An 18187-nucleotide genomic window follows, 5' to 3' on the forward strand; every position below is an offset into this window, starting at 1 on the left:
GTGCGAGGGCGGCATTTCAGCGGCAAAAGAAGGGTGGTGCTCTCTAGTCTCGGGGATCTCGGTTGCTTGGCTGAGGTTGGTTATCTCGAGTTTTAATTCAAAGCAACGCTAGGCAGCAAGGCTTTGTAGGTCTTCGTTTCTTCTTCATAGCGGAGGGGAGAGGATGGCCGCTGGAGCGGTGATGGTTGCGATAAGCAACCTAGGTCGACATCTCTCTCATATGGTGCATGGATGATGGTGGTAGGTGAAGGTTGGGCTGAGCTTTTTGGACCCTAGGCCAACCTTCCTTCATTTTGTCTTCCCTTGGGTGGTTCGAGTTTTTGCCTTCCATAAGTTAGCCGTGCTAATATGGTACTGTTCTGGTTCTGAATTTTGTTGCTTATTTTTATGGTTTTAGCATAGAAATTGCTAGAATTTTAGGTTTTCTAAGTTTGTAGTAATTTTACATATTTCAATTTTAACGTAATTTGGATTTGCGGGTGAAATATATTGATGTTGTAACTTACTCATGATATATAAAAAGCTTGACGTCTTTTGCTCAAAACATAACCTCTCCCTGTATACTACAGTCAATATTGATTAATATGGATTGATTTAGTGCTACTCGAGGTTTTAACAACCAAAGAAAAACGAGTGGAGAGCGAACGTCGTCGTATGTATCACAATGGCCGGGGATACATTACATTACACTATTATCCAAATCTCGTACCTCTTTCCTGATCCACACTTATTCTTCTTCTTCTTCTTCTCAGCTAAACTCCGGAAATCTGGAAATGGCTCACGGCGAGTTGGCCTCGGCCACCGAGACCCCAAAATCATTGCCACCCACTCCACATTTTACTCCAAACTTCTCAATGCTACTCTCCCCAACCAACTTCGCTCCGTTCCTCAGATCACCATCACCCTCATCTTCTCACAATAAGAAGCCCCATTTCGCTCTTCCCGACATTCAATCCTCAATAGCTTCCGCAACCCAATTCCTCCACTCATTGGCTTCGCAAAACCCATTTCTCAACAAACTAATCTCCTTCCACGCCGAATTCCATAGCTTCTGCCACCAGGTACGTAACAGCGTCTCCCTTAATACATTGAAGTCTCTTTGAAATGGGAGTTTAATTTGGTAAGTAACGCTTGGAATACTTTCAGGTTCAGAGCATGAGGTGCAGGAAGCTGAAGAGTTTGTCCACTCATAATTTCGCGGCGGTTTTACCGGGAGATTCAGTGGCCGGTCTTGTCGTTGCAAATGGGGTCTCCAACTTCTTGAACTTATACAACACTCTTTTGGTCTGCAGGCTTGTGTTGACCTGGTTCCCTAACTCCCCTCCTGCCATTGTCGGCCCTCTCAGGTATACTCAACTTACATCATCATTCTAACAACATAACATGTCAGATTATTTCGCGACATAACAATGCGTTACATTATGATATATTGTAAATAAAATTGATTAGTGATGTGAATGTGGTGCAGCACAATATGTGACCCTTACTTGAACATATTCCGGGGGCTAATCCCGCCGCTCGGAGGCACATTGGACCTCTCCCCCATTCTGGCATTCTTGGTTCTGAATGCCTTTACGAGCACAGCTGCCGCGCTACCAGCGGAGCTTCCAGCGTCACTGCCAGCTTCCCAAGAACTCAGTGCGTCGTCTACAACAGGAATTACTCACCTCACTACGCCGCAGAGGAAATGGATTACTAGGCTTCAGGGCAGCAAAACAAAGAGTTGAGTTAGTAACGACTTACCTCTTTTGTAATATTCCAGTGAGTACTAGACACTAAATGTACGGCTTTCTTTCTACTAGGCTGAACTGAAGAATTTTTCGCCTTGATATTTATAGGGTAGAAATTTCTTTCATTTGCTGCTGTCTATTTGAAAATGAAAATGTGTACATTAAGCATGACTGGATATGTTAAGCTTATGATTTGTTTATACACACAACTAATCACTAGTCTGATGCTGATAGTATATGCAATCAAGCCCTTGTTTTAGTTTATTGGACTTCTTTGAGTATCCCATGGTGCTCAATGTGCCCAAGAACCTGACCTTTTATTTGGGTCCTTTTTGCTTTAGATTAATCTCAACTTTAATTGTTTTTCAACCATTTGATTCAATGGTAAGACTTGAAGAATATTATAGGACCTATACAGCATCTGATTCCAGAGAATTATGGAGGAACAGAAAGTATCAATTTTAATTTCCGTTAATGGAGAATAATTTATCCCACTCAATCTGACACCAAAAGCTTCTTGAACAAGCCTCTATCTCCTAGTCTCCATAGTCTCCAAGGGAACATTATCTCTTGGTTTCTAGGGGGATTTCTTGTGGAGAATAAAGCTAAAATCTGTGTCCTTCTGCTCAAGCTCTGTATCACTACCATCAAAATTGGACATCTTTGCACAAGATAAAGAGTAGAGACTAGAGTAAAAGTTTTACAAGTTACAAGTAGTCATACTGTCATAGACAGTCCACTATTCTTGGTTATTTTGCTTCGCTCAAGTGTTGCATTCAGACACTCCTGAATGGAGCCTGGAGCTACCAGGAGGACGAACCGGTTTTCTTCATATGAGAGGTTGGTGGCCATCGGGTTGGCGCTTCTAGCTGTGCTTTCTCCCCTCTATATTGACCGCACAACAGAAGACGATTCAGAACTTGACTTGCAAGAGCCCATCAATTTTGCTGCTTGGCTGCCTCTGCTGCTCGTGGTGTTGATCTTGGCCATCACTCTGTCGCTTTACTTGGACCGAAGCTTTACCAGGTTTGATCCTTACTGGATTTATAGAGTTGGTGGTTCTTCAAGTGGTATTATTATAACTCTCTTGGTTCTGGCGTTGGTTTTGAAGTGTAAAGCTTCAGTCTGGAACTGGGAGGCTAAGCTCAACTCTATTTGCAGTACTGGTTTGTCTGCTATGTTACTTGGCAACTGTTTTTACAGGGCAAACTCCATGCATCTTTCTATAAATAAGACTAGGAGCAAGCATTTTCTTGTTGAATCCAAACTGTTGAGGTTTTTGTTTTTTCGGAGCAGATAATCAGCTGCTTCATTTGTTTAAAGGTAATCCAACCTCATCATCTCTGAAAAATACAATAGGTTATGTACAAACGCACACACTGAAAAAGGAGGCAAACGTGGTAGGTAAGGACTCAATAGAAGGTATTAGCTGAAAAGAATGAATGTCATTTAATCTCGCAGTTACTCTCGTACATAGAATGAAAGCCAGAAACACAGAACTACAAAGGCCATGCCTATTAATACAACAGAAAGGGGAAAGAAAAGGCCCCCAATTAAGTGGAATGCATTCCAGACTCTCATACAACACTATCATAAATTCATAATCCAAAGGCAAACGCCATTGCAATCAGAGCTGTGGTGAAAAATGCCCACACACGACTGCTTCTAGACCAATCATAAGCGCCATTGCACTCGTCATTTGCACCACTAAAGCACCCTGGTCTTGTTATCTTCACCTCACCTTCCTCAGCAACAAAGCTGCTGTTAGTTTTGCCCGCGCTGAACAACACACACCAGAAATATGGAGAACCACCATCACTGCCACTCACAGCAGCTCCCACTTCAGTGTGGTTCTTATTGTAGAGAATATCCAAGCTCTTACTGCTTTCAATCAAGATATTTGAAAACGCTTCAGCAGCCGGGACATATTTAGTCTCGCAGCCAAGTAAACGACCGGTAATTGGAGAGAGGCTTGAGACTTCAATACCACAGCTTGGAGCAAAAGCTTCAGCAAACTCGGAATCAGCTGGCTTCTTGGCATCTGGGCCTCCTACAGCACCGCAGTCACCTTGGTACGCTTTTATGTACTGCAAGGCAATGCAAGCCAGTCCAGGGTTGTCATAGAGGGAAGTTGATTTGTGTGCAGTTCTGTTAGTGTTAAGCACATCTACTAATTCATCCGCAGGATTATTAGTAACTTTCGCTGCAATGTTCATCCATGATTGATCTCATTAATACAGGGGTCTTATCTCTGATCCACAACCAAACTACGAACCGAAAAGAAAATGAAGCCAAAAAGGACACACCATGTATACTTAATAACTCGAAATCAGTCCAATGAAGCGACTGCAAAGAGTCTCATTTATTGATCAGTATCGAAAACTAAAGCTTCAATTTTCAGCTTATATTCCCATTGCAAATCTTATCTTGAAAAATCCAAGATCCAAATTCTCTATTCCCAAATCAAGAATGACTATTGACTAGAATGACAAATGAGATAACAAAACCTTAACCCAACAGATCAAGTAACTGAAGCTGCTTTCTAATCCTAACAATGAAGAGCCAAAACAAACACAAAGCTTCAATCAATACTCACGCACTCAGAGTGCAAATGCAAATATGGGTAAACTTTCCACATTAGGAAAATGCATCAAAGGAAAATACAAAACAAGTAAACAGAACCCAAACTTGTTTAAATCAGATCAGATCCGATCCAATCTTCACTACCAATTCAGGTGCAAGTTCCAAATCTAAAGTTGCAGGGTCACATTGTACTAAAGTATAAACACATAAAGAAACAAAATCTGATCCGAAAGAGACTTACTTTGATGAGTGGCAGCAGAAACAGAGACAACAAGAAAAGAAGCCAAAAGAACCCAACAGGTCATTGCCATTGCTTCTGTTGCAAACTCTCAAGAGACAGAAAGAGAGAGAAGGCGAGGTGGGTCGTTTGAGTCCTCAGTTTACTAAAATGGACAGCTATTATTTCCTCCTATTCCAATCTCGCTTATTTCCAAAAAGAGAGACGCAGCAACAAGAAAGTAGTGGTAGCTACGTGGGGGCGGATAAGTAATTTCCACTTAGCAAAGGATAGTAGGATAAGTCCCTCAACTTCTCCAGGATGGTTTCCAAGTTCGGCAATGGCTACACTAAGCTCCTCCGCGCATGTTAGCACCAACCCCTTCACTTCCTCTAACGTGTCTAGTAACGCAAACAGGTTCCGGCCAGTGAGGTGCGCACTGTCACCCCCAAATTGGCGGGAAAGCAGGCGATTGGTCTCTGTTTCCCTCTCCCTCGCTCTCTCACATTTGCTCTTCGTCCCTGATTGTATGTCTCTCTAAATCCCCATTACTCTATTTGGTCATTTGCAACGAACAAAATTATATGGAAAGATTGAAGCTTTTTTTTTTCGTTGTATGATTCATCAAAATTTAACTTGCTGCAGATGCCGTTGCTGGAGTCTTCGATAAGTATGTGAAAAGGTAACGAATTTGATCCTCTTGAGATTATAGGTCACTTAAAACGTTGATTATGTGACCAACTGATTTGCAAAAGTTGATGAACCAGGAAGAAGCTTGACCCTCTTGAGGCTTATGTATCACCGGTTATATTGACCCAGTTACAAATTAAGGACTTGGGTAATGTGCATTTTCTATTGCTTGGCCAATAATTTGTTGTTCTTGTCATGGTTGATGGATTTGTAATTTTGTATGATGGAAGGAAATCAAGGAATTTATATATCTACACCACCATTGTGTGATATAGTGATCGTTGATGAAGTGTTGTGCGTATGTCATCTTTGCATGTGTGTAGAGAAATCTCTGGAAGGTGATCAGCCACAGTTTGCTACCTGTAGGTCTCTGCTACGCTCCGGCCCTGCTGCGTCTCTTCGTGTTAATATCAGAGCTGTAAGTTTAGGATTCCTGGAGTTGTTGGTTTTAGTGATGCTTCAGTGTTTCAGTTTTGATGCATTGCTTCCTACATTTCAGAAGATAGAGCAGTTTTGTGTTGTGTTGTTACTTGATAAATGTAACTAGGATGGCTCTAAGTCCTTGCCTCATGCCTGGCTCCCATGTTTTCCTTTGTATAACTCTCGCCTTACCAGAAGTACTTAGGAGGATAATGCAGATAGTCTTGTAGCTTATTTCCAGTTTTCCAGTTTGCTATATGGCAGTCTTTTGTATGCGTAATGCCTAAGAGCTTTGGATTTTCTCCGGAACTGTAGGTGGCACAATATGCTTCAGACAGTGGAGATGGGAAAACTGCTTCCACCAGTGTTGATCAATGCCTCAGGTACAAAAGCTTCCTTGACCCCTATGGCATAACGGATTTCAAACGCAGTCTTTCTGTGTTGTTCGTTGAATCCACTGATGGTTTGTGTAAGAAACCTGTCTTGAAATACCACCTCTTCCAAACTTCTGAAGGGGTCAAAACAATTTCGAAAATGTAGCACAAGAACAGCAACAACTTTATGTGGATACTTTCATCTGACTTTACCTGTGAAATTTCACCTTGAAGGGCATTGGAGGAGCTAGATAACTTGCTTTTACGTGCCACAAGAAATGACGCAGGAGCTTCAGTCAATTCAATGAAGACACAGACCAATACTGCCCTCAATGCATTGGACAGGTAAAACTTTAGTATGTAACACCATTGCCTTACTGTACTTCTGTTTTGTTGCCGTACTTTACATTTTTGGGTTCATACTTTTATTCTTTTATATAAATAAGAGCTGAAGTTTTCAAAAACTGACCATCCTTTCTGCAGCCTTCTGAAAACGGTGCCATCAGATGTGCTAGACAAAGGAAAAATTGCAGCTGATTCTTACAGGAGGTCATTAGAGGATGTCAATGTTGATATCTCAGACCCAGAACTGAAGGAATTGCAATCCATATTATGAACTCATCACTGTTAAAATTCTCCAGACAGAACATGGGTGCTCTGTAAATTTCCCTTCTTTTTCAAAACATACAATCAAGTATCAAGTACAAGGCTTGCAATCCAAACTCAACGGGTAGAGTAATGGAGTACCAATGTAAATATTCTAATCATTAATTGAAGCGAATAAGCAAGACGGGAAAATAAAATTAGAGAGAAATCTTTATAAATTAATAGGTTTGAAACTGGTGAAATTTATTATTTTAGCGAAATTAATATATCAATTAATTAATAATTTATTAAGTTATAGATTAATTATTAATTTATTAAGATTTAATAAATATTTTCTTTCACTTTTTTTTCAAATAAAACACAAGTTTTACTTTATTTTATTTGATTTATCATGAATACCGTTGTTCAAAATATTATGTTATTCGATATAATATATTATTTAATTTGATAATTAAATCAACAAAATTCTTCAATGAAATTTTCATAAATATAAAATTTATTATATAAATTATGTAATTATTAATTTATAATAATTTATAAATTATTATATAGTCCCTGAGTCGGGACCGGCAAAAAATAATATTTTAGTGATATTATTAATTAATCGGGTATTAATTTAACAAAGTTCTACTCTAGTCAGAATACAAATACACATTAGAAACAAAGAATTTATTGTATTGTCACATAAAGGACACAAATGTGGTAGTACTGTATACAAACAAACAGGATTCAGGTTGTTTTGAATTTCAGCCGATCTAGGAAATTGAATTAAAAGAAAAAAAAAACAATCATACAACTCGGGTAAACTTATTGTATGGCTGGCTACATAAGACGCTCCCAGCTGCTACCTGTAATTGTCAAAGCAAACGCAACTGAAACAGAGGAAAATATTTACATAGAAGCTCACTGATTGCTGACAAATCTATTTGCTGACCAAGAAGCTTGTTGAAGTCCCAAAGAAACTAGATGCATTTCTTGCTCTTCATCAGGACTGTTGTGACAGGCTGCTAAAGATGCGCTTCAAACCTGGGCACGCAGCACGTAATCGCCCCATGTTTAATGGACAAATCTGTCGCCAGCAGCAAAATTCAGTATAGGGTTGGTTCAATTACAAGGAAAAGGATTTCTCAATTATAGCACGCAGGGATTAAAGTTGGGACTGACCTTGGGACAAAAACGAACATCAAGAGTCTCCAGCATGCTACATTTTGATATTGCAGCTTCTACTGCTGCTTCATCCATGTTGCAAGACTAAACACAATTCCCAGAAAAATAAAAGTGCATATTAAAGAATGACAAACCAATACATAGAAGTCTTTCACAATAACCTTCCACACACGACAAAACAAAAAATAATGTGCATCTGATGTGTTTAGTGAGAGTCACATAAAATTAACAATATATAATCAAAGGAAAAAGGGAAACCTATAAGTGTCAAAATACACACCTGAAGAAAGAGACTCGTCAATTTGGGACAGTCGAGTCTTAGAACCTCCAAAGAACAACAGTTGCTGAATAAAAGAAAGAAAAAACGTTGGTGAGATAGAGAGCATAAAGAAACAATCAAGGACTAACCATGCAAAGAGGACTCGTGTGAAAGACAACCAATTACCTCAGATTAAGAAAGCATAGGTTGAAACAGGCAACTTCTACCTCCTTCAAATTTGTAGACAGAGAAAGGTTCAATGAAGTCAAATGGAAACAACCTGCTGCCACTGGAATGTGAACTTTCCTGATATTTGAACAACCCACACAATTGAGATTCTGCAGCAGACGGTTTCCACCCTCAACTGCGTCATGGACATATTCAAGTGAAAACATTCCTGATGATACAGAGATACTAGGCGTTATGGGAAGCTGCCCGCCACTGATACCCCAGTTCAGGTCATGCATGTTCACACAGCCATTCAAGCTCACATGCGTTAAGTGTTTACAGAAAGATAAAAGCTCTTCAATCGCAGACTGACAAAGTGTTCCATACGACAAATCCAATTCCTGGAGAGCTGGAAGAGCCCCTTCTTTGTAAAGAGGCTCCAGGGATGAATCAGATAGATACTTGCATGCTTGTAATTTTAAAACCTGAATATGAGGGAAAAAGAAAATATTCAGGGAAAAAGGAAAGGTAAGAGGATCTGCCAAATATACATACAATCTAGTTTCAAATGAAGACACATGGTGACACAAGAGACTCATTCAACATATTACAGTAAATATTGACAAAATTACAATGTTGGTCCTAGTTCTTTGGATCATGTTCATTTTGATCATGTACATTCAATTAGGGAAAATGCCCATTCTGTAGCTTGCCATCTTTAGAGTTCGGGTCCAAACCAATAACACCATCAATTTAAATATTGAAGAATAAAGCACAAACACTCAACTAAATCAAGACCAGTGCCCTCACTGTGACTCAACTCCACAATAAAAGTTTATAGAGATTCAGTTAGCTTTACTGAAGGTGTTAAAAATCTAGCCTAACTACAGAGATAGCATAGCATAGCTGAAATTAAAAAGTTTGAAACTAAGGAACTGAGACGAATATCTATACTCGAATCATACTATTAATGGGGTTCTAAATATGTACCTTTAGCTTAATGCAAGAGTCAAATACTGGCTTCAAGGTCATTAAGAAAGTGTATGACAAATCAAGCACAATCAAATTTGGGAGCCATTGCAAAGAATAAAGTCCATCAGAACTAACAGAGGGGCACGACATGAGAATTAAAGACTCGATCAGTGGACAAGAAGCAGCTGTTGCAGATAAGCAATCATCCCTAAGCTGGCTGCATTGTACAGAACAAATTCAACCTTTATTGAGAAGAGTAAAAGGGTTAAAGTTAAAGGAAGTGCAATAAGTAGACGAACATAACCTGCAAAAGGAAGCATCCAGAGATGTTAAGAGTGGACATTTAATTGATGCTTCAGACAATACACCACATCCCTTCAACTCAAGCAGCACCATGTTTGGCGCATCGATACTGAGGGCATTCAGTTTGGGACATATTCCCAAATTAAGTGACCTAAGACCAACCTGAAGAAAGTGATAAGAAAATAATTCAGTTCTCATTAGCTGCTAAATGGAACAAATGTAATAGCAACAAATGTAGAACTCAAATATTGAAGGAACTTAAGAACTTATAAGTTGTATCACACCACAGTCATTATCACTTACTGGAAAAAATGCTGCACTTTCAAGATGATCACAGCCATCCAAAGAAACTTGTTCAAGATAGGGGCATGTCAGTTCAAGAGAAGTGATTCCTCGACAACCAACAAGCGAAAGACTGACTAAAGAAGTGCTGCAGAACCGAACTGCTGTTAAGCTCTGAAAGAGATAAAACCCTAGATTAGCTAAAGAAGGAACACTATACAACTGAAATGAAACTCAAAAGTCAACAAATGCAGTAAATAAACTTAACCTCCCAGTATGGCTATCCTATAAAAATCAAGCGTCAAGGGTATTTAAGCCAGCTGATAATAAGAAGAGAAATATCCACAAACCTCACAATTTTCAAGAACTAAAGATTTAAGCACAGGGCAGCCACCACCGTCACTGAAAACATTGCATATAGAATTTGTTAAAGATTCACAATCCGTGAGGTCCACTTCTTGCAAACTTGGGCATTGCAGAGCCAACGTTGTTAAGCTCTCTTGCTTCTGCAATGATAGTTTCTGCAAGTCCAAAAGCTCAGTCAGGTTCATGTGACTGATAAATGAATAAGGCAATAAACGAGGAACCTGATTGTTTCAACAAAAGACATACTTGAAGAGAATTTGAAGTGATGCTAATACGGTGGAGGACCGGGCAGTTAGACACCATGATAGACGACAGCATAAGAGTTCGGAGGTTCAGGTCAGAAAATCTGTAGAAGTACAATTTAGGTCTTATATAAGCAAAATACCAGATATGCATGTGTGTGTGTGTGTGTGAGAGAGAGAGAGAGAGAGAGAGAGAGAGAGCTGTATTCTTTATTTCACAATGAAGCCATATAAAAAAAAACTTACTTGCGACAATGTACCAGTCTAATATTCTGCAAACGTGGAAGATCCAAGATCACAGAGGTAAGTAGGCTGCAATTGTCAAGCTCCAGAACCTGCAAACAAGTCAGATTAAATTGTGTTTGAGGCATTCAGTGAGACAGAATACCAATACCGGTACATGTACAAACCTCTAGCATAGAGCAATATGCTATTGCAGCCATTGAAGCGGAAGTGATGCCCTCACAACTGTGTAGCTTGAGAACTGTCAGCATTAGCAGTCTTACAGACTTCACAGAAAAGCAAGGGAGCATGTCAGATAACAATCCATACATTGCCAATAGAAAGATGATGGCGACCTCCAAATTCTAACCTCTAGGGATACATTCGGACAGTATGATGCATCGAGAACATGGAGATTTGCACAAGCTTGAGCTATCTCACGTAGAGTTTCATCACTAACACATGAACAATTTGACATATCTAGTGACTCCAATTGAGGACAAGAAATGGCTGCTGAACGAATAGCAGCATCTGAAAGCTTGTGGCATGACCCTAGATCAAGATCCCGCAATAGAGGGCTATTAAGAACAGCCTGGGCCATGTTACTGCGCTTCATTGACAGCGTCTCCAGTTGCGGACATCTGAAAAAGGTCACATGCAGAACACAATATTAGCTAAATTAACATCCCAAGAAGGTTAAGTTAGAATGCAAACAATTTTCACCTGATAGATATGCGCATGACACGACATTTTGTCAGTTCAAGATGACGCAGTCTATCATGGTTTATAGGTATCTCCTGAATACCGGTACCAAGAGTCGCATCATTAACTATTAAAGTTCTCAACATCTGACAATCTGCCAAGGAATGGAAAAACAGATCCCCTATTGCCCCTTTGCCTAGAGTCAAAACTTCAAGATTCCTGAAATAAGTGAACGAGAAGATATGTAAGCAACAATCATCACAAGGTTACCCCAAGATAAAATAAATAAATAAATAAATAAATAAATAAAAAGGAAATAATTTACCTTAACGACGTCATTGCAGTCATAACAAGCAAGGGAATCGCAGGGGTACCAGATATATTCAATTGTGTGGCATTCGGATATCGCCAACATATATCCTCAACTGTGATTGCAGTACACTAATTAGTACCTAGTTTAAAATCTAAATAGAAAGAACTATACTGACCCAAGATATATAATAATGGTATTGCATAAAGAAGATTTACTATCAATACATTTCGACATTTTAAAAATGTGAACTAAATTTGACACATAAACTTCAATAATACACTTTCAATACCTCAAAAACACATAATAACAGAAGTATCACAAGCTATGTCAGACTTAAGTAGCACAAATTGGCGGTAAATGGCGGAAAATATAAGTTAATACTCACATTGCTCTACAGATATGTTCCGATTCTCAAAATTCAAGCATTTCCAGAAATCTTCATGAGCACTAGCAGCTCGCCACTGCCTGCAGACTATTGCAGCTCGGCAAAGATTGATGTGGTCTAAGAAAGAAAAGACCTGAGAAGGAGCGGTCAATAAGATGGTCATCAGAGTGATCTTCGAGCCAAATATTAATACATAGTACAAAAGTGTATATGTAATACCATGTGTAACAGGTCATCTGTAAGATCCATACGAACTTCAAAATCTTCAGTGTTTGAAGTGTCATTGTTATCTCTCTCATCATCTTTCCCACTGCCAGAATCATATCGATTCTCCTCGTCACCATTGTTTGGTGTAATACTATGATAAAAGGCCTCGCTCTTATACAGCGCATTAGAGCCTTGACTTCTGCTGTAGTCTCTGTCTGATGAACTAGAATTTCCAGCACCTGATGTCAGTGCCATTGCATAATAGAAATCACTGCAAGAAAGGCAACACCAACCATGAGTATAGCAGCAATGTAGCACCCATGTCAATTCAAACAAACATGTTCCACAGCTTTCCAATAAATTTGCAAGTGCATCATCAGTCTACATAATATAACGAAAAGCCAAAAGCACCTGTTCCACGAACCATCTAAACTAAGTGACTTGATACAGGTGATCAGAATTTGGCTTCATTTCACAACTTAATAATCAAACAATGCAGTTGTAGTGTCGGTCTCATCTGTATCAGGACTTGTAATTGTTAAACTCATTGGGATCATGTAGAGTCGAATGCTCCCAATTAAAGGTCCCAATGGTCACATTATTGTAGACAAGAAGAACTACACACTGAACCATATCGAAAATCAAGTCACAACCCTCAATCAAACACTCACAAGCTACACTAAGATTTCACAACTCTAGTAAACCTAATAGAAAATGACCTAAAACTAACAATCAAGCAAACAAGAAACAGGTCGGAAGCAAGAAACTCACTGAGGAAATGAGTGAACTCTAGCTCGCTTATGATGCAAATCATGATCGCCGTCCTCCTCCACCTCCGGCGGAGGCGCCGAGCTAGTCTCGCCCTCCGACCACCGCGGCGTCGTCCTAATCGCCGCCCTCAAGGTGTCAAGAGCTCCAACGCACACCGACTCATCCCACTGAGTCCCTCCCCGCATTGCCTGGACCATTCCTTCAAACATTCTCAGGTGGCCGTCACGGTCACTCGCCGCCACCTCCAATCTCGGCCCGGCCTCCTCCGCCTCCGCCTCATTACTCTCCATAACAACGCCCTCGGAAACCTCCTTATCAACGAAATCGCCGTCCTCCTTCATCGTCTCTTCCGGTTCGTCGTCCTCTACGGTGAAGCACAGGCAGCACCAGAACTTCATACATTCGCGGCGAAACCCTAGGCCGCGATCCGATGCATTTACAGTGCTCGAATGAATCGAAAACTCTAATTGCCGCGAAAATGAAAAATCGGAAACCCTAGAAATGACGATTGGGAATACAAATTGGGGATTTTCTTGATAGTGAAATCAAAGAGATGCAGAGCAAAAGCAGAGATTGAGATCGAAAAGAATGAAGAGGTCTGTGTGGATCTGAAGAGGAGAGGAGGGAGAAGATCGATCCTGGAGAGGGTTGATTCGCCGAGATGCTTGGTTTCTATATTTCTTCTCTCATTTTCTCACTTACAACGGAAACTCTGCACTCTCTCTGTCTGCCCTCTCTTAAAATATGATTAAATGTCCGTATATAAGGTCAGCTTAGACGACGTCGTCCTGCTTCTTCATCATTTTTTTTCTTTCTACTTTTATTTATTTATTGAGTTTTTCTTTCTACTTTGGTAACTTTGTAGGAAACTATGTTTTGGAAATAGAAACTAGTTTCTCCCTAATTTATAACAACAACAACAACAACAACAAAAGTTTGGGTATTGAGTCGAGTTTTCAGGACTTGACCGAGGATACCGTTATTGGTTATCATGAAGGAACAAACATTCTAATGTGGTTTCCCATCACGTATTAGCCTCTAAGATTAGCAAGCTAAATAAGAGAGCATGTGATCTTGATGAAATAACAAGACATGTCCTGAAGTCGTAAAGCTGGAATATAATGAAAGTATGTACTCTGATTTACTAAATAAGGAGAATAAATTGTAAGTAGTAAATGATAATAATAAATTGTAATATTTTCATACGCTATATTTACTTTTGTATTTCATTTAAAATAATCATCAAAACTTATGTGTGTTATCGACATGCTTGAAAGAGTTATGACCTTTCTATTTGAGGTTAAAAAACTGACTAAGTGTGCGTTGTAATCTCATTCATCTAGTAAGATAAATGTAAGATTGATGTCCTCAAACTATAACATAAATAGTTAGATGTGAAATAAATTTAAGTAGAATAACTTAATAAATAATACTTAACTTCAAGAGTCTGTAATATCATCGTAAAAAGATACAATCATTGAGTAATTTAAAATCAAAACTCACAGTACGTGGTAATATTAAACCCTACATGTTGTATAGAGAGAGACTGGTTCAGAATATAGAAGATCGACAGAGGAATTAAGTGGTTTGTATTAGTTATGGAAAACCAATAATAAGTTTGGTTAGAGTCGAGATAATTAGGAGTGATGATTAGGGTTTAGCCATGGGGGAGACTCGGACATTAGACAGTCATCGACCCCCAAATTAGGGAACACAGAGGCCCCACCGACATAATCAATGGTGACAAAAAGATGTTGATAAATACGCAAAATCTCCAAAAGCAGCCAAAGCTTCTTCTTCACTCACTACAGTATACTAACCATCTCTACAGTTCTACTACTACTGCTGTTCCCAAGTCAACACTGACTTAACTGGGCTCAAAATAGAAACCAAACTTCACAACTGGGCCAACATTGAAGATTTTGGTGTGGGTGCACTTCAACCTCGTCCATCATCTGCAGCCTGCAGATTATATATTAAGGCCCATCACATCTTTTGTATGAATGCTCTCTCTGTCATGACTCATGAGAATGAGCAATGAGGTTGGGGAAGTTTCAGGCAAGGATTACTCGATCAGCATCTTTCCCACGTCTATTTTCAAGTTTTCATCATCAACCACCATGGACTCGCGGCATGAAAAACCCCAACAATGCCGGATTGAAGTGTCAGAGCCACTTAGTCGCCGGTACAAAGAGGTTGGACCAATAATATACCGGCGGTAAGTGAGGCCGAGGGCATCCTTCTCCTCCTTTCCATTCCATTTATTTAGCTTATTATCTCTATTTCTTTTCGTAATCGTGTCGAGTATGTTAGTTATTTTGACACCAGCCATCTATATCTAGTATCTGGCTAGTTTGTAATATTGTCGGAAGCATCATTGTTGTGGTGTACATAAAGACATACAGTAACATACTGACATCGTTTTGCAGAATCAGTCCAATTTCATTGAGAATAATCGTATCTCGTACCCATTCCTCTTCATAGTACGTTGATCGAATAGCTGATATAATCTCACATCATGAACTAATTAATTAATGAACTAGCTAGTGTATTACAATTTACTAATTAAATATCAGCCATATTGCCTAGAATAAAGCTGAGGCACTATGGTTTAGTACTAAAACCATCTCATTTTATCGAGTATCTTTAAACGAATCTCAATTCAAATTAAGAACGACATCACATGCTAAGCTACGGATAACTGCATCAGGTAATCTGTTCAAGTTCATGTATGGGATTGGAGGAACCCTAGTTGTTAAACACTAACATCGATGTTCAGAGAGAGAGAGAGAGAGAGAGAGAGAGAGAGAGAGATTAGCTTTCTCCATCTCAATGACTTTCATTGCCTCAGTTTCTTTCGCAGCCTTCCAACAGAAGAATACATATGCCACCAAAAAGCAAAGATACGTTAACCTTCATTCGCGACTATATAATCTGCATGACACGTTTAGAAAGAACGTATAAATTCTTAATTAATCTGAATGGGATTAAACCATCGATCGAGGCCTGGAAACACACCCTGCTTTACTCTTACCATCTTCTTAATCACTTGTTTAATCCGTGTTACTTGGCTTTGGTACACCTTACAAGAAATCATGATCTTATTATTGCCTTCTAAAGCCAAGTACATTCCTCCACTCTACTCCAACTTTTCTCTACTTTTCATAATAGAAATAAAAAAGAAGGGATAAAAAGAAAAATAAAGGAGCTCGCAATAGCTAAGAATGAAACCAAACTCGGAAAATTATGCTCTACGCGGTATGTCATGCACTCACTCATGCAACATGAACAGTTTTTGTGAACAATAGACATGAACATTAATTATGAATAGTAAAAAGGTAAAATCTAGATAGTAAGAAAATATATTACTGTTCAATTATGAACATATTTTTATTTTCTTAGGAACTAGCCTTCAACATGTCTATAATTTTCACATAATCGAACTCTTTGTCTAAACAGTTACTTTCTTTTTAACAGAATCACTGCTATCTTTGAAAACAATAAATTTGAGTTCAAATAAAGCAAAATAAACACATATGAAACATACTAATTTGACTAAACGTGCATATGTAAAGCTATAAAATTTGAAGCAAAACTAAATATTTTGCAACGGATTTTAGGGCACTAGATAGAATTTAGTAAAGAACGAGGGACTTATTAGAATCGCTCAACGCATCTTAAGTAGCCCGAAACACCTCTTTATTACATTCATAACAGATGAATGTTTTATATTAAAAAATTGTTCAGGGGTGGTAAGTTGATATCTTTGTCTCCATTCATTTAAATGATATATTTGACCTCTATAGGTGTGTACCTTAAACCATTTCCATTTTCTCATTAGATGGATTTTCAAGAACAGGTTATGGTGTTTTTAACAATTGCCTTTGTAGACATAGGACTACTCTTAATACCACATTGAAATATCTATTAATTGTTTCCCTTGAACGCAAAAATCTATCTTGGATGATTATGCTTTTTTTTCATGGTGTGCAAGAATATGCAAGAATATAGCCACCATTTCCTCCACAGAGACATGTCTTGTGTCTCTCAAATTGCTAGATATGCGTAAATAGAGCATAATGTGCTAAACGTATGCCTATCCATCCAAAGAATGTTTATGCATCTTACATCACTTGCATACATCATTCGTTCAAAATTTCCAATTCTTGAAATAGAATCATAAATATATCGAGATTTCAATCTATACTTACGATAGTGTCGTTCTGCAATGATATACATCATAACATATGTCATGACAACAAAATTAAGTAAATCTTTAATATTGTCCAGCATTAGAAGAATCTTTTTTGTCTTCGACAAGGTTCTACGGGCCATAATTGCATATCAAATTTTCTTTCTTATGAATCTAATATACAAAGCAACTAAAATGAAAAAAATAACATTGAAATCATAGTAGCCATTGCCTATTATTAATCTATTGCCCACTTTGTTTGTTCTTAAATGCTCAATACAATAGATAGACTAACGACAACCTTATACAGGAAGAAGCTAACAACTAAAACTCTCAAACAGAAACATATATTGATGTGTCTCTTTGATTATGATCAGACACATAAGCCAATTTTCATTACAATGCCCATAGATATTTCACAAAAGCCAAACAAAGTGAAAAAGAAAGCAACTCTGTATGTATCTCCATTAGAACAATAATCGTATTTCACAGACTTGGATCAGAGAAGAAGAGCGGAAAGCTAAAAAGGTTGGATTTTGATTCCAAATTCGGAACAACAACCTTATACAAAAACAACTCTATATTATAACAAAACCCAACCATAATGAAATCAATCAACAAGGGTGATTTAACATGAAGATACCACTGAACAAATAAGAATAAATGCAGAAGATATGAGACATACTGGAAGTTGTGAAGCAAGAAGAAGAGTTTGGTAGTCGATCAATGCTTCAGGTTCTCTTTGTGCTCTCCCTTTCTGATATAGCGTATTAGCATTTGAGAGTTTTTTTTTTAATGAAAGTATTAGTATTTGAGAGTTGTGGGCTGAAGTTATATAAAAGATGTAGACTTGATACAAATATTTTGGATAAATATGGGTCGCCAAATTTTTCTTATGGTAGGGATTTGCTTTCATTTCATGCTCTTTTAATTGAGATTTCAAACGCAAGAAAGTAATGACTTTTATTTCCCATGGGTTACATTCCTTGAAACAAACACAACCTAAGTTCTTGATA

At 38.4% G+C, this 18187-nt stretch overlaps 5 protein-coding genes across 5 annotated transcripts; 3 read left to right on the forward strand and 2 right to left on the reverse strand.

The window, feature by feature from the left end:
• Nucleotides 1–722: 722 nt before the first annotated feature.
• On the forward strand, nt 723–1927 carry LOC126784485 (ylmG homolog protein 2, chloroplastic). Its single transcript, XM_050509949.1, has 3 exons — nt 723–1061; nt 1147–1346; nt 1469–1927. Exons 1-3 carry the CDS (start codon nt 774–776, stop codon nt 1725–1727), a joined length of 747 nt encoding a protein of 248 aa, XP_050365906.1. The 5' UTR covers nt 723–773; the 3' UTR covers nt 1728–1927.
• A 400-nt stretch (nt 1928–2327) lies between these two features.
• Nucleotides 2328–2959, forward strand: LOC126784242 (uncharacterized). Its single transcript, XM_050509722.1, has 2 exons — nt 2328–2756; nt 2842–2959. The coding sequence occupies exons 1-2, from the start codon at nt 2521–2523 to the stop codon at nt 2957–2959; spliced, it is 354 nt and encodes a 117-aa protein (XP_050365679.1). The 5' UTR covers nt 2328–2520.
• Nucleotides 2960–3222: 263 nt separating this feature from the next.
• LOC126783648 (uncharacterized) lies at nt 3223–4621 on the reverse strand. Its single transcript, XM_050509155.1, has 2 exons — nt 4555–4621; nt 3223–3933 (listed from the first exon to the last, which is right to left on the reverse strand). The coding sequence occupies exons 1-2, from the start codon at nt 4616–4618 to the stop codon at nt 3329–3331; spliced, it is 669 nt and encodes a 222-aa protein (XP_050365112.1). The 5' UTR covers nt 4619–4621; the 3' UTR covers nt 3223–3328.
• A 245-nt stretch (nt 4622–4866) lies between these two features.
• On the forward strand, nt 4867–6686 carry LOC126784502 (uncharacterized). Its single transcript, XM_050509965.1, has 7 exons — nt 4867–5057; nt 5176–5212; nt 5298–5368; nt 5544–5638; nt 5956–6023; nt 6249–6359; nt 6498–6686. Exons 1-7 carry the CDS (start codon nt 4871–4873, stop codon nt 6628–6630), a joined length of 702 nt encoding a protein of 233 aa, XP_050365922.1. The 5' UTR covers nt 4867–4870; the 3' UTR covers nt 6631–6686.
• A 621-nt stretch (nt 6687–7307) lies between these two features.
• LOC126785482 (F-box/LRR-repeat protein 15) lies at nt 7308–13700 on the reverse strand. The gene is made up of 17 exons (XM_050511185.1): nt 12980–13700; nt 12221–12479; nt 12002–12134; nt 11629–11728; nt 11325–11522; nt 10972–11242; nt 10790–10888; nt 10626–10714; nt 10384–10483; nt 10122–10292; nt 9793–9945; nt 9491–9651; nt 9205–9403; nt 8233–8699; nt 8068–8131; nt 7785–7871; nt 7308–7689 (listed from the first exon to the last, which is right to left on the reverse strand). The coding sequence occupies exons 1-17, from the start codon at nt 13375–13377 to the stop codon at nt 7606–7608; spliced, it is 3033 nt and encodes a 1010-aa protein (XP_050367142.1). The 5' UTR covers nt 13378–13700; the 3' UTR covers nt 7308–7605.
• Between the last annotated feature and the right edge of the window lie 4487 nt (nt 13701–18187).

Source organism: Argentina anserina, chromosome 2, assembly GCF_933775445.1.
Source record: "Argentina anserina chromosome 2, drPotAnse1.1, whole genome shotgun sequence".
Taxonomy (NCBI): Eukaryota; Viridiplantae; Streptophyta; class Magnoliopsida; order Rosales; family Rosaceae; genus Argentina; species Argentina anserina.

What these genes read in the sequence shown, in the direction of transcription:
- LOC126784485 (XM_050509949.1), top strand. Translation starts at nt 774, where the DNA reads ATGGCTCACGGCGAGTTGGCCTCGGCCACCGAGACCCCAAAATCATTG. An exon ending in TCCATAGCTTCTGCCACCAG is followed by an intron (nt 1,062 to 1,146) that starts GTACGTAACAGC and finishes GAATACTTTCAG; the next exon opens with GTTCAGAGCATGAGGTGCAG. An exon ending in GCCATTGTCGGCCCTCTCAG is followed by an intron (nt 1,347 to 1,468) that starts GTATACTCAACT and finishes AATGTGGTGCAG; the next exon opens with CACAATATGTGACCCTTACT.
- LOC126784242 (XM_050509722.1), top strand. Translation starts at nt 2,521, where the DNA reads ATGGAGCCTGGAGCTACCAGGAGGACGAACCGGTTTTCTTCATATGAG. An exon ending in TTGGACCGAAGCTTTACCAG is followed by an intron (nt 2,757 to 2,841) that starts GTTTGATCCTTA and finishes TTGGTTTTGAAG; the next exon opens with TGTAAAGCTTCAGTCTGGAA.
- LOC126783648 (XM_050509155.1), bottom strand. Translation starts at nt 4,618, where the DNA reads ATGACCTGTTGGGTTCTTTTGGCTTCTTTTCTTGTTGTCTCTGTTTCT. An exon ending in TTCTGCTGCCACTCATCAAA is followed by an intron (nt 3,934 to 4,554) that starts GTAAGTCTCTTT and finishes TGAACATTGCAG; the next exon opens with CGAAAGTTACTAATAATCCT.
- LOC126784502 (XM_050509965.1), top strand. Translation starts at nt 4,871, where the DNA reads ATGGCTACACTAAGCTCCTCCGCGCATGTTAGCACCAACCCCTTCACT. An exon ending in TTTGCTCTTCGTCCCTGATT is followed by an intron (nt 5,058 to 5,175) that starts GTATGTCTCTCT and finishes AACTTGCTGCAG; the next exon opens with ATGCCGTTGCTGGAGTCTTC. An exon ending in GCCCTCAATGCATTGGACAG is followed by an intron (nt 6,360 to 6,497) that starts GTAAAACTTTAG and finishes TCCTTTCTGCAG; the next exon opens with CCTTCTGAAAACGGTGCCAT.
- LOC126785482 (XM_050511185.1), bottom strand. Translation starts at nt 13,377, where the DNA reads ATGAAGTTCTGGTGCTGCCTGTGCTTCACCGTAGAGGACGACGAACCG. An exon ending in AGACTGGTACATTGTCGCAA is followed by an intron (nt 10,484 to 10,625) that starts GTAAGTTTTTTT and finishes GTACTTCTACAG; the next exon opens with ATTTTCTGACCTGAACCTCC. An exon ending in TGACGAGTCTCTTTCTTCAG is followed by an intron (nt 7,872 to 8,067) that starts GTGTGTATTTTG and finishes AATTGTGTTTAG; the next exon opens with TCTTGCAACATGGATGAAGC.